Genomic DNA, 14,799 nt, shown 5'->3' with positions numbered 1-14,799 from the left:
CCCAGCGGGGCCCTCCCCCGAACACCACCTTCCCAGCGGGGCCCCCCCCGAACACCACCTTCCCAGCGGGGCCCCCCCCGAACACCACCTTCCCAGCGGGGCCCTCCCCCGAACACCACCTTCCCAGCGGGGCCTCCACCGAACACCACCTTCCCAGCGGGGCCCTCCCCGAACACCACCTTCCCAGCGGGGCCCTCCCCCGAACACCACCTTCCCAGCGGGGCCCTCCCCCGAACACCACCTTCCCAGCGGGGCCCTCCCCCGAACACCACCTTCCCAGCGTGGCCCTCCCCCGAACACCACCTTCCCAGCGGGCCCTCCCCCGAACACCACCTTCCCAGCGTGGCCCTCCCCCGAACACCACCTTCCCAGCGGGGCCCTCCCCGAACACCACCTTCCCAGCGGGGCCCTCCCCCGAATACCACCTTCCCAGCGGGGCCCCCCCCGAACACCACCTTCCCAGCGGGGCCCTCCCCCGAACAATTCCTTGGAGAGTAACCCCCCCCACCTTTCTGACGTTCCGAAATCTGGAAATACCCGAACCTGAGCTCGGGCATTTAGGGATTTCGGACGTCAGAAACATGGTCCGAAGTCCGGAAAAACACACAAACTGGCTCGGCCTCGGTCCTGAGGTTGCCGGTTTTGAGACGCTCAACTGTATTAGTATCAGTAATAGTGTTACTAATAAACACTGGGGATTTACTCTGATTCCTGTTATTTCTCTCTCTGATCCCCAGGCTGTCTGATGTTGGTCTCTCCGATTCTTGTGCCGAGGATCTCTCCTCCGCTCTCAGTACAAACCGCTCACTGACGGTTCTGGGCCTGGGATTTAATAATCTGGGAGATTCAGGAGTGAAACTGCTGTCTGCGGCTCTGAGCGACCCGGACTGTAAAATACAGGAACTGCAGTAAGTACCAGACTGTGTGAGATTGTGTTTATAATAACTGGATGTCTGACACTGTACATAATTATTAGTATCAGTAATAGTGTTACTAATAATAATGTATAGTGTTTATTAATATCAGTAATAGTGTTGTTAATAAACACTGAACATTATTAGTATCAGTAATAGTGTTATTAATAAACACTGGGGATTTACTCTGATTCCTGTTATTTCTCTCTCTGATCCACAGGCTGCGTGCTGTCGGTCTCACAGATTCTTGTGCTGAGGATCTCTCCTCCGCTCTCAGTACAAACCGCTCACTGACGGTTCTGGACCTGAGTTGCAATAAACTGGGCGATTCAGGAGTGAAACTGCTGTCTGCGGCTCTGAGGGACCCGGACTGTAAAATACAGAAACTGCAGTAAGTACCAGACTGTGTGAGATTGTGTTTATAATAACTGGATGTCTGACACTGTGCATAATTATTAGTATCAGTAATAGTGTTGCTAATAATAATGTTCAGTGTTTATTAATATCAGTAATAGTGTTATTAATAAACACTGGGGATTTACTCTGATTCCTGTTATTTCTCTCTCTGATCCACAGGCTGTATGATGTCGGTCTCACAGATTCTGGTGCCGAGGATCTCGCCTCCGTTCTCAGTACAAACTGCTCACTGACGATTCTGGACCTGCGATCAAACTCCTTCACAGACCGATCTTACCCCGCTCTCCGTCGCCTCATACTGACCTGCAGGAGTCTGCAGCGGATCTGGTGAGTGTTTGTGTTAATGTTTAATGTAATAAAATATAAATACGTTCAGTCACTATTTATGGGTAATATTTGACTGTAATTAACATTGAAATATTAACCCAGTCTCCCTGTTATTTACACTGTTGTTCAATCTGTTTATTTCCTGTTTAATCTTTAATCTGTTTCAGGCTGTTTGAGAATCAGTTCAGTTCCACCGGACAGAGACATCTGGAGTCGCTGCAAGAATCCAGACCCAGACTGAGAGTGTATGTGTGAACATTTCACTGTATGACCATCACTGCTCTCATTGTGTGAACATTTCACTGTATGACCATCACTGCTTCCATTGTGTGAACATTTCACTGTGTGATCATCACTGCTCCCATTGTGTGAACATTTCACTGTATGACCATCACTGCTCCCATTGTGTGAACATTTCACTGTGTGACCATCACTGCTCCCATTGTGTGAACATTTCACTGTATGACCATCACTGCTCTCATTGTGTGAACATTTCACTGTGTGACCATCACTGCTCTCATTGTGTGAACCATCACTGCTTCCATTGTGTGAACATTTCACTGTATGACCATCACTGCTCCCATTGTGTGAACATTTCACTGTGTGATCATCACTGCTCCCATTGTGTGAACATTTCACTGTGTGACCATCACTGCTCTCATTGTGTGAACCATCACTGCTTCCATTGTGTGAACATTTCACTGTATGACCATCACTGCTCCCATTGTGTGAACATTTCACTGTATGACCATCACTGCTCCCATTGTGTGAACATTTCACTGTATGACCATCACTGCTCTCATTGTGTGAACATCACTGCTCTCATTGTGTGAACCATCATTGCTTCCATTGTGTGAACATTTCACTGTATGACCATCACTGCTCCCATTGTGTGAACATTTCACTGTATGACCATCACTGCTCCCATTGTGTGAACATTTCACTGTGTGACCATCACTGCTCCCATTGTGTGAACATTTCACTGTGTGATCATCACTGCTCCCATTGTGTGAACATTTCACTGTGTGATCATCACTGCTCCCATTGTGTGAACATTTCACTGTGTGACCATCACTGCTCCCATTGTGTGAACATTTCACTGTATGATCATCACTGCTCCCATTGTGTGAACATTTCACTGTGTGACCATCACTGCTCCCATTGTGTGAACATTTCACTGTGTGACCATCACTGCTCTCATTGTGTGAACCATCACTGCTTCCATTGTGTGAACATTTCACTGTATGACCATCACTGCTCCCATTGTGTGAACATTTCACTGTATGACCATCACTGCTCTCATTGTGTGAACCATCACTGCTTCCATTGTGTGAACATTTCACTGTATGACCATCACTGCTCCCATTGTGAACATTTCACTGTATGACCATCACTGCTCTCATTGTGTGAACATTTCACTGTGTGACCATCACTGCTCTCATTGTGTGAACCATCACTGCTTCCATTGTGTGAACATTTCACTGTATGACCATCACTGCTCCCATTGTGTGAACATTTCACTGTGTGATCATCACTGCTCCCATTGTGTGAACATTTCACTGTGTGACCATCACTGCTCTCATTGTGTGAACCATCACTGCTTCCATTGTGTGAACATTTCACTGTATGACCATCACTGCTCTCATTGTGTGAACCATCACTGCTCCCATTGTGTGAACATTTCACTGTATGACCATCACTGCTCTCATTGTGTGAACCATCACTGCTTCCATTGTGTGAACATTTCACTGTATGACCATCACTGCTCCCATTGTGAACATTTCACTGTATGACCATCACTGCTCTCATTGTGTGAACATTTCACTGTGTGACCATCACTGCTCTCATTGTGTGAACCATCACTGCTTCCATTGTGTGAACATTTCACTGTATGACCATCACTGCTCCCATTGTGTGAACATTTCACTGTATGATCATCACTGCTCTCATTGTGTGAACATTTCACTGTGTGACCATCACTGCTCTCATTGTGTGAACCATCACTGCTTCCATTGTGTGAACATTTCACTGTATGACCATCACTGCTCCCATTGTGTGAACATTTCACTGTATGACCATCACTGCTCCCATTGTGTGAACATTTCACTGTGTGACCATCACTGCTCTCATTGTGTGAACCATCACTGCTCCCATTGTGTGAACATTTCACTGTATGACCATCACTGCTCTCATTGTGTGACCATTTGGGCCGATTTCCTGGCCTTCTCCTTTAACCCCGCGCGCGCCAGGTTTGAATCCTGCATCAATTCAGTCAATGAAAGATACGACAACAGGAAAAGATTTATTGGAAGCTGTAAATCAGCACGTGTCAAAATTAGGAGTGGAGTGGAAAAAAATGGCAAGTATGGCCACTGATAGAAGCCCAAATCTGAGAGATAAACATGTTGCATTACTGAAAAGAATTCAAGACCAAATCATAGAAACGAATCCAGAATAGAAAATTATTTTTCTACATTGCGTTATTCATCAAGAGGTCCTCTATAAAGGAGATTTTAAAACTAAGCAATATTGTAGACAGTTATGAAAGTGGTCAACTACATTTGAGCATGAGGATTAAGCCACAGGCAATTTGTAATTCTGCTTGAGAAACCTGAATCCGAGCTCAATGATGATCTGTATCATACCAACGTAAGATGGCTTCGTTTGGATAAAACTTTGAAAAGAGTGTGGTAACTTAGAACCGGGATTGGTTTGTTTTTGAAAATGAAAAAACAAGATTTGCATTTTCCACAGTTGAACGAAGCAGATTGTCTCTAGTTTTGCATTCGCTGTTGATATCATGGGCCACATAAATAAACTGAATTTAAGGCTGCAAGGGAAGGAGCTTTTTGCTCATGATTTGCATTGCAGTGTCAAGTCCTTTTGCCCCGTCAGATAGAAAGCAAACAGATCAGCTTTTCCAACTTTGCAACAGATTACTGTTTGGGATGAAAATTGAAAAAGTACACGTCGTCACTGCTCAACTTGCATGCTGAATTTTCCAGCCGATTCCAGGATTTTAGAATGGTAGAAAATGACCTGTATTCTCGCCATTCACATTTGATGTTGACAACATTTCACACTGCTTCCAACTCAAGCTTATTGCCCTGCAATGTGATGCATAGTCTTAGGATGAGGGGTAGGCCATTTAGGACTGAGATGAGGAGAAACTTCTTCACTCAGAGAGTTGTTCACCTGTGGAATTCCCTGCTGCAGAGAGTTGTTGATATATTCAAGAGGGAGTTAGATATGGCTCTTTCGGCTCAAGAGATCAAGGGGCATGGAGAGAAAGCAGGAAAGGGGTACTGAGGGAATGATCAGCCATGATCTTATTGAATGGCGGTGCAGGCTCGAATGGCCGACTCCTGCACCTATTTTCCATGTTTCTACCGGCCCTTTAACGGTTTCCCGCTCGAGCTGAGCGAGCGTCATCTCCCATTGTGACGTCAAGGGACACCGCCCCAGGGTCACGTGACTCAGCCGCCCTACCCCCACAGCGCTGTTTCTGCAGGATATCCTGCGCTGAATGTTCCCCAATGGGGCCCTGGGGAAATGCACAGACAGGAAGGGCCCAGGGTGTAGCTCAGTCTGGGCCGTAGTGGGACACTGACAATTGTGCTCAGTATTCCTGGGGGTCTCTCCCAGAGAGGAATCAGACTGTGTAACAAGTGTCCCTGTGTAGTGTGTCTCTCCCAGTGAGGAGTTAGACTGTGTAACAAGTGTCCCTGTGTACTGTGTGTGTCTCTCCCAGTGAGGAGTCAGACTGTGTAACAAGTGTCCCTGTGTACAGTGTGTGTCTCTCCCAGTGAGGAGTCAGGCTGTGTAACAAGTGTCCCTGTGTACAGTGTGTCTCCCAGTGAGGGGTCAGACTGTGTAACAAGTGTCCCTGGGTACAGTGTGTGTCTCTCCCAGTGAGGAGTCAGACTGTGTAACAAGTGTCCCTGTGTACAGTGTGTCTCTCCCAGTGAGGAGTCAGACTGTGTAACAAGTGTCCCTGTGTACAGTGTGTGTCTCTCCCAGTGAGGAGTCAGACTGTGTAACAAGTGTCCCTGTGTACAGTGTGTGTCTCTCCCAGTGAGGAGTCAGACTGTGTAACAAGTGTCCCCACAACCCTCTGAGATCTCCCCACTCCTCTGACTTATTGCACTTTCTCGATTTCCATTTCCCCACATTGGCGCCCATGACTTCAGCTGCCAAGGTCCTAAACTCTGGAATTCCCTCCCTAAACCTATTCACAGCTCGAACTCTCATCCTTCTTAAAACTTACCTCTTTCACTATACTTTTCGTTATCTGTCCAAACATCTAATTATGTGACACGTTGTCAAATTTTGTCTGATTATTGTCTCGTGATGTTTCATTAAATTAAAGCCGCTGTATAAATGCTATGTTGTTAAAAAAATTCCACCACTTCTGCTCCACCCTTGTCTCCCCATTATTTTATAAAAACTGGCTTCATTATTTGAATATTTTAAATAAAGGTTGCACAAGAGTACATCCCACCTTCTCCAAACAACACTATAGACCCGAAGTGTCCGTCTATTGATCCGGGTGGGTTTTACTCGGGAGGCTGGTTATGCAATTTACACAAGATGGAGAGACTGGGTGTGAGCAAAAGAGCACAGCAGGGATTCTGAAAATGCCGCCCCATAGGCAATGTAAAATGGCCCCCATGGACCTGTCGTAAAATGGCTCCCATGGACCTGCAACAAAATGGCCCCCATGGACCTGCAACAGTCATAGAATCATTCAGCCCATTGGGCCTATCCTACCTGTGTTGGCTCTGTGAAAGAGCAATCCAATTATTCCCTCTCTCTCCCCGTAACCCTGCAAACTGTCTCTTTACAAGTGTACAAGTACAATCTGCTTCCACCCCCCTTTCATGCACTGCTTTCCAGGTCATAACTTGCTGCATTAAAAAATCTTCCTCGACTCCGCTCTGGTTATTTTGCCAATAATTTTAAACTTGTCCTTTGGTTATCCACCCTCCTGCTACTGGGAATAGTCTCTCCCGATTTACTCCATCAAAACCCCTCAAATGGCCTCCATGTCCCCTCAACATTGGCACATTTCTCCCAAACACAAGCATTATGTTGAAATAGCCATCCACGGATTTACATGTCTGACCATAATTTCCTCTCGGCCCCTGTTCATCATGCACCGAGTTAACATGATTTTACAGCATTGCACACTGGGCTACTTTAATCCCAGGTTTTAACTTCTTTATCCACAAGTGCCACAATCGAACAGGAACTTGTTAACCCAAGATAACAAATCAGGACCCAGAGAGGGAATTAAACCCCAGGTAATAAACAGACATGTGGGCCCCATGGGTACAACCTGTGGCAGAGGCATTGTTCAATTCACTCTGGAGAAGATCTCGGTCAGTTCCTTCTGGAGGGGGTCTCGGTCAGTCCCCTCTGTCATGTATTCAACTATCAGTGTAACCCATGTAAAAGCTGGCCTAAGTTGTACACCTTGAGAACATTGACCACAAGGGGGTGAACTTGTGGGAGACACTCCTAACCTGGACTTTCAGGTAAAAAAGCGATCCAGAGCGTACGCAGATGCCGTAACACGACGGAGCTGCGTTCGTTCCTGGGGCTCCTGAACTATTTTGATAACTTTCTTCCCAAATTGAGCATGCTGTTAGAGCTGCGACACGTGCTCCTACGCAAAGGTCGTGATTGGGACTGGGGGGACAGTCAGCAAAGGGCTTTTGATAGAGAGCACAATTTGTTATGCTCCAACAAATTGTTAACGTAATATGACCTGTGTAAGAAACTTGTTTTAACGTGCGATGCGTCGTCCTATGGGGTCGGGTGTGTGTTGCAGCATGTGAATTACAATGGTCAATTACAGCCGGTAGCTTATGCCTCCAGAAGTCTGTCCCAGGCAGAAAGGGGCTATGGGATGGTAGAAAAGGAAGCGCTAGCAGGTGTATATGCAGTAAGAAAAATGCACCAATATCTGTTTGGCAGGAAATTTGAGCTGGAGACAGATGACAAACCCCTAACATCCCTTTTGGCTGACAACAAGGCCATAAATGCGAATGCACTGGCCCGCATACAGGGGTGGGCACTCACGTTAGCCACCTATGACTACACAATTCGGCACAGACCGGGCACTGAAAACTGCGCCGATGCACTCAGCAGGCTCCCACTACCACCACTGAGGGGGCTACCGAGCATGCTGCTGAGATGGTCATGGCTGTTGAAGCTTTTGAAAGCGAAGGCTCGCCTGTGACAGCTCATCAGATTAAAGTCTGGAGAAATAAAGACCCGCTACTGTCTTTAGTTAAGAAATGTGTCCTGACTGGGGCCTGGGCAGCCACGTATGGGGCATGCGCTGAGGAATTTAAACCGTTTCATAGGCACAAGGATGAACTCTCGATTCAGGCCGATTGCCTACTGTGGGGAAACCGAGTAGTCATGCCCCAGATGGGCAGAGAGGTGTTTATCAGAGAACTTCACAATGAGCATCCGGGCATTGTGATGATGAAGGCAATTGCCAGGTCACATGTTTGGTGGCCAGGGATAGATGCAGACCTGGAAATTTGTGTTCGCAGGTGCAACACATGTGCTCAGCTGGGCAATGCACCCAGGGAAGCCCCGCCTAGCCCCTGGTCCTGGCCCGCCAAGCCATGGTCACGCATCCATGTGGACTACGCAGGTCCTTTCATGGGAAAAATGTTTTTGGTTGTAGTAGATGCCTATTCCAAATGGATTGAGTGTGCCATTTTAAATTCAAGCACATCCTCTGCCACGGTAGAAAGTCTACGAGCAATGTTCGCCGCCCATGGTCTACCAGATGTCTTGGTCAACGACAATGGCCCATGCTTCACAAGCACTGAATTCCAGGACTTCATGGCAGGCAATGGAATCAACCATGTCAGAACGGCACCGTTCAAGCCGGCCTGAAACGTCCAACCGAAACGAGCAGTGCAGATAATCAAACAGGTGATGCTCAGGGTTCCCTACAAAACCGCTTATCTCGCCTCCTGTTGGCCAATAGATCCTGACCACACTCGCTCACAAGGGTTCCACCCGCAGAGCTGCTAACGAAAAGGACGCTCAAAACCAGGTTATCCCTTATACACCCCAATATGAAAGAAATTGTTGAGAGCAGGCGTCAGTCACAATGTGACTACCATGACAGGAATGCGAGGGCGCGATGTATTGATATAAATGACCCTGTTTTTGTCCTTAATTACACTGCAAGGCCAAAATTGTTTGCAGGCACTGTGATTGCCAAAGAGGGGAATAGGGTTTTGGTAGTTAAACTTACCAATGGACAAATCTGCCGCAAACACGAGGATCAAACTAAAAGGAGGTTCAGCAACCCCATAGAAGAAGCAGAGGAAGAACACAACGTAGCGTTTACTCCACCACAGGTGACCGAAAACCGGAACCAAGTGGAGGAGGACCCAGTCACTGTGGGCAGTCCGGACAGGCCTGAGGCACCGCAAACAGCAGACACTCAGGCCAGCGCCCAACAACCGGAGCCCCAACTCAGGCGCTCTACAAAGGGAGCGTAAACCACCAGAGAGACTTAACCTGTGATCCCAATAAGACTTTGGGGGGGGAGGTGATGTCATGTATTCAACCAGCATTGTCACCCATGTATAAGCTGACCTCAGTTGTCCACCTTGAGAATATTGACCACAAGGGGGTGAACTTGTGGGAGATACTCCTAACCTGGACTTTCAGGTATAAAAGAGGAAGCTCCACCCACCTTCATCACTTGAGGTCTTGGTAACAAAGGTAACTGGTCACAGAGTGACCTCTCAAGTATGGGCCTCGTGTGCATTTATACTGCAGAGTAAGGACGTATCAGTTTTGGTTTCCATATTTATGAAAGGATATACTTGCTTTGTAGGCAGGTCAGAGAAGGTTCACTATGTTGATTCTGGGGATGAGGGGGTTGACTTATGAGAAAAGGTTGAGGAGGTTGGGCCTCTACTCATTGGAATTCAGAAAAATGAATGAGGTGATTTATCGAAACGTATAAGATTATGAGGGGGCTTGACAAGGTGGCTGCAGTGTGGATGGTTCCACTGATAGGGGAGACTAGAACTAGGGGGCATGATCTTAAAATAAGGGGCCACCCATTTAAAACTAAGATGAGGAGGAATTTCTTCTCTCAAGAGGGTTGTAAATCTGTGGAATTCGCTGCCCCAGAGAGCTGTAGAAGCTGGGACATTGAATGTATTTAAGATGGAGATAGACTGCTTCTTAACCGATAAGGGAATAAAGGGTTATGGGGAGCGGGCGGGGAAGTGGAGCTGAGTCCATGGTCGGATGAGCCATGATCGTATTAAATGACGGAGCAGGCTCGAGGGGCCATATGGCCTATTCCTGCTCCTATTTCTTATGTTCTTATTTTCTTATATTGTGGGTGTCTGGTATGGGAGTATGGATTTGATTCTGTGAGTCTGCATCTGGCCATCTCTGGTATGTGAATGAGGGTTTTACTATGTCAGTTTCTGATAGGAGAGTGTGGTTTTTATCCTGTACCTGTCAATTTCTGGTTCCTGCCTGTGGGTTTCATTCTGTATCTTTCCATTCCTGGTGTGTGAGTGTGTATTTTGTGCTGTATCTGTCCATCTCTGTTTTGTGAATGTGAGCTCTACTTCATATCTGTTATTCTCCAGTATGTTAGTATTGTTTTACTGTGTACAACCAATTCCTGATCGAGTATTCGTTTTATTCTGTCAATTTGTGTTCTGGAGGTGAGTGTTAATGCTGAATCTGTCGGTCTCTGGTAAATGAGTCTGAGTTTCACTCTGTATCTATCTGTCTCTGGTATGTGAGTGTGGGCCTTTCTCTGTATCTCCATTTCTGTTATGGGAGTCTGGGTTTTATTCTGTACCTGTCAAGTTCTGATATGTGAGTGTGGGCCTTATTCTATACCTGCCAGTTTCTGCTTAATTGAGAGTGGCCGTTCCTTTGTACCTGTCAGTTTGTGGTATGAAAGAGAGGTCTTTACCCTGTACCTGTCAATTACTGGGAAGTGAGTATGGGCATTTCACTGTATCTGTCAATTAATATTATGGGAATAGGGATTTTAATACGTCAGTCTCTGATATGTGAGTGTGGGTTTTATACTGTATCTCTCAGTCTCTGATGTGAGTGTGGGTTTTATACTGTATCTCTCAGTCTCTGATGTGAGTGTGGGTTTTATACTGTATCTCAGTCTCTGATGTGAGTGTGGGTTTTATACTGTATCTCTCAGTCTCTGATGTGAGTGAGTGTTTTATACTGTATCTCTCAGTCTCTGATGTGAGTGTGTGTTTTATACTGTATCGCTCAGTCTCTGATGTGAGTGTGTATTTTATACTGTATCCCTCAGTCTCTGATGTGAGTGTGGGTTTTATACTGTATCTCAGTCTCTGATGTGAGTGTGGGTTTTATACTGTATCTCTCAGTCTCTGATATGTGAATGTGTGTATTATTCTGTACCTCTCAGGTTTTGGTATGTGTGATGAGTTTAATCTATGCCTCTCAGTTTCTGCTATGTTAGTCTGGGTTTAATCTGTACCTGTTAGTTCCTGCTACTTGACTGTTTTAGACTGTACCTGTCAGTTCCTGCTATGTGAGTGTGGAATTTACTCTGTAACTGCCAGTCTCTGCTATGTGAACGTGAGAATTAATTTTATTTTTTACCTGTATTTCTCTGATATGTGAGTGAAGATTTTGCCTTCTACCTCGCATTTTTCTGATGTGTGCATGTGGGTTTTACTCTGCCCCCATCAGTTTCTGCGATGCAAGTAACAATTTTACTGCCTTTCAGTTTTCCGATATGTGCACGTGGGATTTACACTTTATCTGTCACTCTCTGGTATGCAAGTGCAAATTATATTCTGTTACTGTCACTTTCATATGTGGGTGTGTGTTGTATACTGTATCTCTCAGTCTATGGTACAGGAATGTGGGGTTTATTCTGCACCTGTCACCTTCGGTATGTTCGAGGGGTTAAATACTGAATCCGTCAGATTCTGAAACACGAATATGACTTTTGCTCTGTACCCGTCAGCTTCTGATATGCGAGTGTGGTTTATACTATCTATTTGATATTTGTTCCGATAGGTGTTTTATTCTCTACCTGCCAGTTTCTGGCAAGTGAGTGTGAGTGTTTGATGTACCTGTCAGTGTGATCTGTTTCAATGGTGAAACAGCATCTGATTCTACTGCTCCATGTGGCTGTAAGATTCACAATGTAACTCTGCCACTTCGGGTCACTGTGGGACTGACAGATTCTGCTGCCTGTGATAATAGGATTGAGGCCAGTTCTGTGTCTCTGCGCTCTGTGAGTGATAATCTACTACTGTGTGTGAGAAGGAGCTGCCTGCACTGTTCACTTGTGGGAGGAAAGCTCACATTTGTTCTGGCTGGGTGAAGAATTTTGCTCTGAGAATAATAATACAAGAACAATATTCGTCATAAGATATGGATGCGGGGGAAGATTATGATGCACCTGAGCGAGCGACAATGTATCTCTCGATCACCAGCAACACGTTCTGGAGAACTCAATGCACCAAACAATACAACTAGTTTTTAAAATATCTTCTCCCACATGCCTCTCCCGGTGCCTGCAATAGATGCACTTTGTGAAACTCCTCACACCCTCATTGTCAGGCTGTGTTTCCACTGCTCACTGTCCAAGAACAACAGACACGGTGAGATTGGAACTGAACCAGGAACGTTCACTACCGATTTGGGGAAAGAAAGCAGCAAGAGACTGCAGGGTGACTTGGACAGGTTAGGTGAGTGGGCAAATGCATGGCAGATGCAGTATAATATGGATAAATGTGAGGTTATCCACTTTGGGGGCAAAAACACGAAGGCAGAATATTATCTGAATGGTGACAGATCAGGAAAAGGGGAGGTGCAACGAGACCTGGGTGTCATGGTACATCAGTCATTGAAAGTTGGCATGCAGGTACAGCAGGCAGGTGAAGAAGGCAAATGGTATGTTGGCCTTCATAGCGAGAGGATTTGCGTATAGGAGCAGGGAGGTCTTACTGCAGTTGTACAGGGCTTTGGTGAGGCCACACCTTGAATATTGTGTACAGTTTTGGTCTCCTAATCTGTGGAAGGACGTTCTTGCTATTGAGGGAGTGCAGCGAAGGTTCACCAGACTGATTCCCGGGATGGCAGGACTGACATATGAGGAGAGACTGGATCGACTAGGCTTATATTCACTGGAATTTAGAAGAATGAGAGGGGATCTCGTGGAAACATATAAAATTCTGATGGGATTGGACAGGTTAGATGTAGGAAGAATGTTCCCGATGTTGGGGAAGTCCAGAACCAAGGGTCATAGTCTAAGGATAAGGGGTAAGCCATTTAGGACCGAGATGAGGAGAAACTTCTTCACCCAGAGAGTGGTGAACCTGTGGAATTCTCTACCACAGAAAGTTGTGGAATCCAGTTTGTTAGATATATTCAAAAGGGAGTTAGATGTGGCCCTTACGGCTAAAGGGATCAAGGGGTATAGAGAGAAAACAGGAATGGGATACTGAATTTGCATGATCAGCCATGATCATATTGAATGGTGGTGCAGGCTCGAAGGGCCGAATGGCCTACTCCTGCACCTGTTTTCTATGTTTCTATGATTTGAAAGAGCGAGGTGGTTTACTTTCTCTGTTACCTTACACTGTCCACACACATCCCGAGAATGGCCTCTCCCTTCCCCCACTCACTCCATGTTCCGGAACCAGTTCCTGCTCCACTCTGCCTCTGACAAACACACAGCCCCCGACGGAACTAAACCAGGAACGTTGACTCCTGGTTTGGAGAGAGAAAGCAGCAATGATTGTAAACAGCAGATTCTGCCCATTCTCTCTCCCTTGCCCCTCATCATCATAGGCGCTCCCTTGAAGCGAGGATGAGTTCACAGATGTCTCAATGAAGGACCTGATAATCCAGTCCTGTTAACTCCAAGGGTGGAAGATACCTGTGCGTGGATTTTTTAACGTGTGGTGACCGTTGCACACCAGCCACCACATGGGCTTGACAGAGCTCGGTCTTGGTCCAGTGGCAAGGGTTAACCAGGACGACTGGAGACCTGCTCTGCTGCACGGACCTAGTGCGTGCACATATCGCACAGTGTGGGCTGGGCCCGTGCTGCCCCTGGGCCCTCAGCTCTTCTGGGCCCCACACCCTCATTTGCCACACCTCCGCCACAAACATTCGCCGAACCTCCGCCACAATCACTCGCTGAATCTCAACCTCGATCACAAATACCAATACGTGGTAGACACTGGGAGAGCAAAGTTGTTAAGTCTACCCTTAGTGCCACTTTTGCTTGTGGGTAGTTGGCCTTCTCCTATGAGGGTGGGGTTGTTGGCGGTGAGGGAGGGGCCCCGTCACTATGGGAGCCCCTTTAGTGGCTTGGCACTTTGTTGTGAACCAAACGCAACAGGAGGCTCAACGTTGGCACTGCGATCGAGTTATGTAAAATGCTGCAGCAGCTGCCAAAAATAAGCTATATTATGTTTGACTGTTCTATCAGTGTGTGCCCCCCGGACACACACTGCCCACACACAGCCCGAGAATGGCCTCTCCCTCCCCACTCACACCCTGCACTGACACTGGTTCTTGCTCCACTCTGCCTCTTACACACAGCCCCCTGAACTCCCCCCGGACTCAGTGCCGGTCTCTGAGCCCATCTGTGGACACGCTCCCAAAGCGCTGCGCTGCTGTAAGGAGGCTGCTGCTCGCTGCCTTACCTCGGGGCCACGGGCTCTCCATTCCCGGCTGTTTGAAACCATCTTCTTCCGCTCACTGAGCGAATGGCGATCACAGGCAGGGCTGGGCGAGGGGAGGGCACATATGCTCTTCTGCTCACTGGGAATCGACACAGGGGGCGGGGTGCACCGCGCATGTGCAACTCTCTGCAATAATTCAACCTGTAAAACTCAAAGTGCACTTTTCCCAATTTACTTTGAACAGAATCTGAGCAAAGGAACTGGGCCTGGGGGGGGAAAGGGCAGAGAATGATTAAAGCTGGGAGCCTTGTCCCTCGGAGATGCTCAATTTGAGGTCATTCCGTTTCTCTCTCCATGAGCCCGTTTTCACAAAGCAATCCTGCAGAAACATCGGAGGGACGAGGGAGCGTTTGCTCGGACTGTGCAGGAGT

General features: G+C 46.9%; 2 protein-coding genes and 1 pseudogene across 18 annotated transcripts in view; 2 read left to right on the top strand and 1 right to left on the bottom strand.

The window, feature by feature from the left end:
* Nucleotides 1–3,918, top strand: part of LOC139242927 (NACHT, LRR and PYD domains-containing protein 3-like) — a 61,874-nt gene extending 57,956 nt beyond the window's left edge. For 8 of the 10 annotated variants that reach the window (XM_070870555.1, XM_070870556.1, XM_070870557.1 and 5 more), the window contains 4 exons: nt 738–908; nt 1,135–1,305; nt 1,491–1,658; nt 1,826–2,565. In XM_070870555.1, coding sequence (XP_070726656.1) covers nt 738–908; nt 1,135–1,305; nt 1,491–1,658; nt 1,826–1,913 — 598 coding nt within the window. In that variant the 3' untranslated portion in view covers nt 1,914–2,565. Of the gene's footprint in view, nt 1–737; nt 909–1,134; nt 1,306–1,490; nt 1,659–1,825; nt 2,566–2,970 lie in introns of those variants that run through there. The other 2 variants (XM_070870559.1, XM_070870558.1) reach the window with 2 other exon arrangements.
* LOC139242937 (uncharacterized) overlaps nt 1–14,799 on the bottom strand; it is a 596,540-nt gene that overhangs the window by 393,529 nt on the left and 188,212 nt on the right. The gene's annotated exons all lie outside the window — the stretch shown is intronic.
* On the top strand, nt 3,921–6,588 carry LOC139242938 (general transcription factor II-I repeat domain-containing protein 2-like; annotated as a pseudogene).

This window comes from Pristiophorus japonicus, unplaced genomic scaffold (genome assembly GCF_044704955.1).
Source record: "Pristiophorus japonicus isolate sPriJap1 unplaced genomic scaffold, sPriJap1.hap1 HAP1_SCAFFOLD_154, whole genome shotgun sequence".
Classification (NCBI taxonomy): domain Eukaryota; kingdom Metazoa; phylum Chordata; class Chondrichthyes; family Pristiophoridae; genus Pristiophorus; species Pristiophorus japonicus.
Note: the sequence above shows the minus strand (reverse complement) of the source record. Positions and strands in the feature narration are given on the sequence as shown.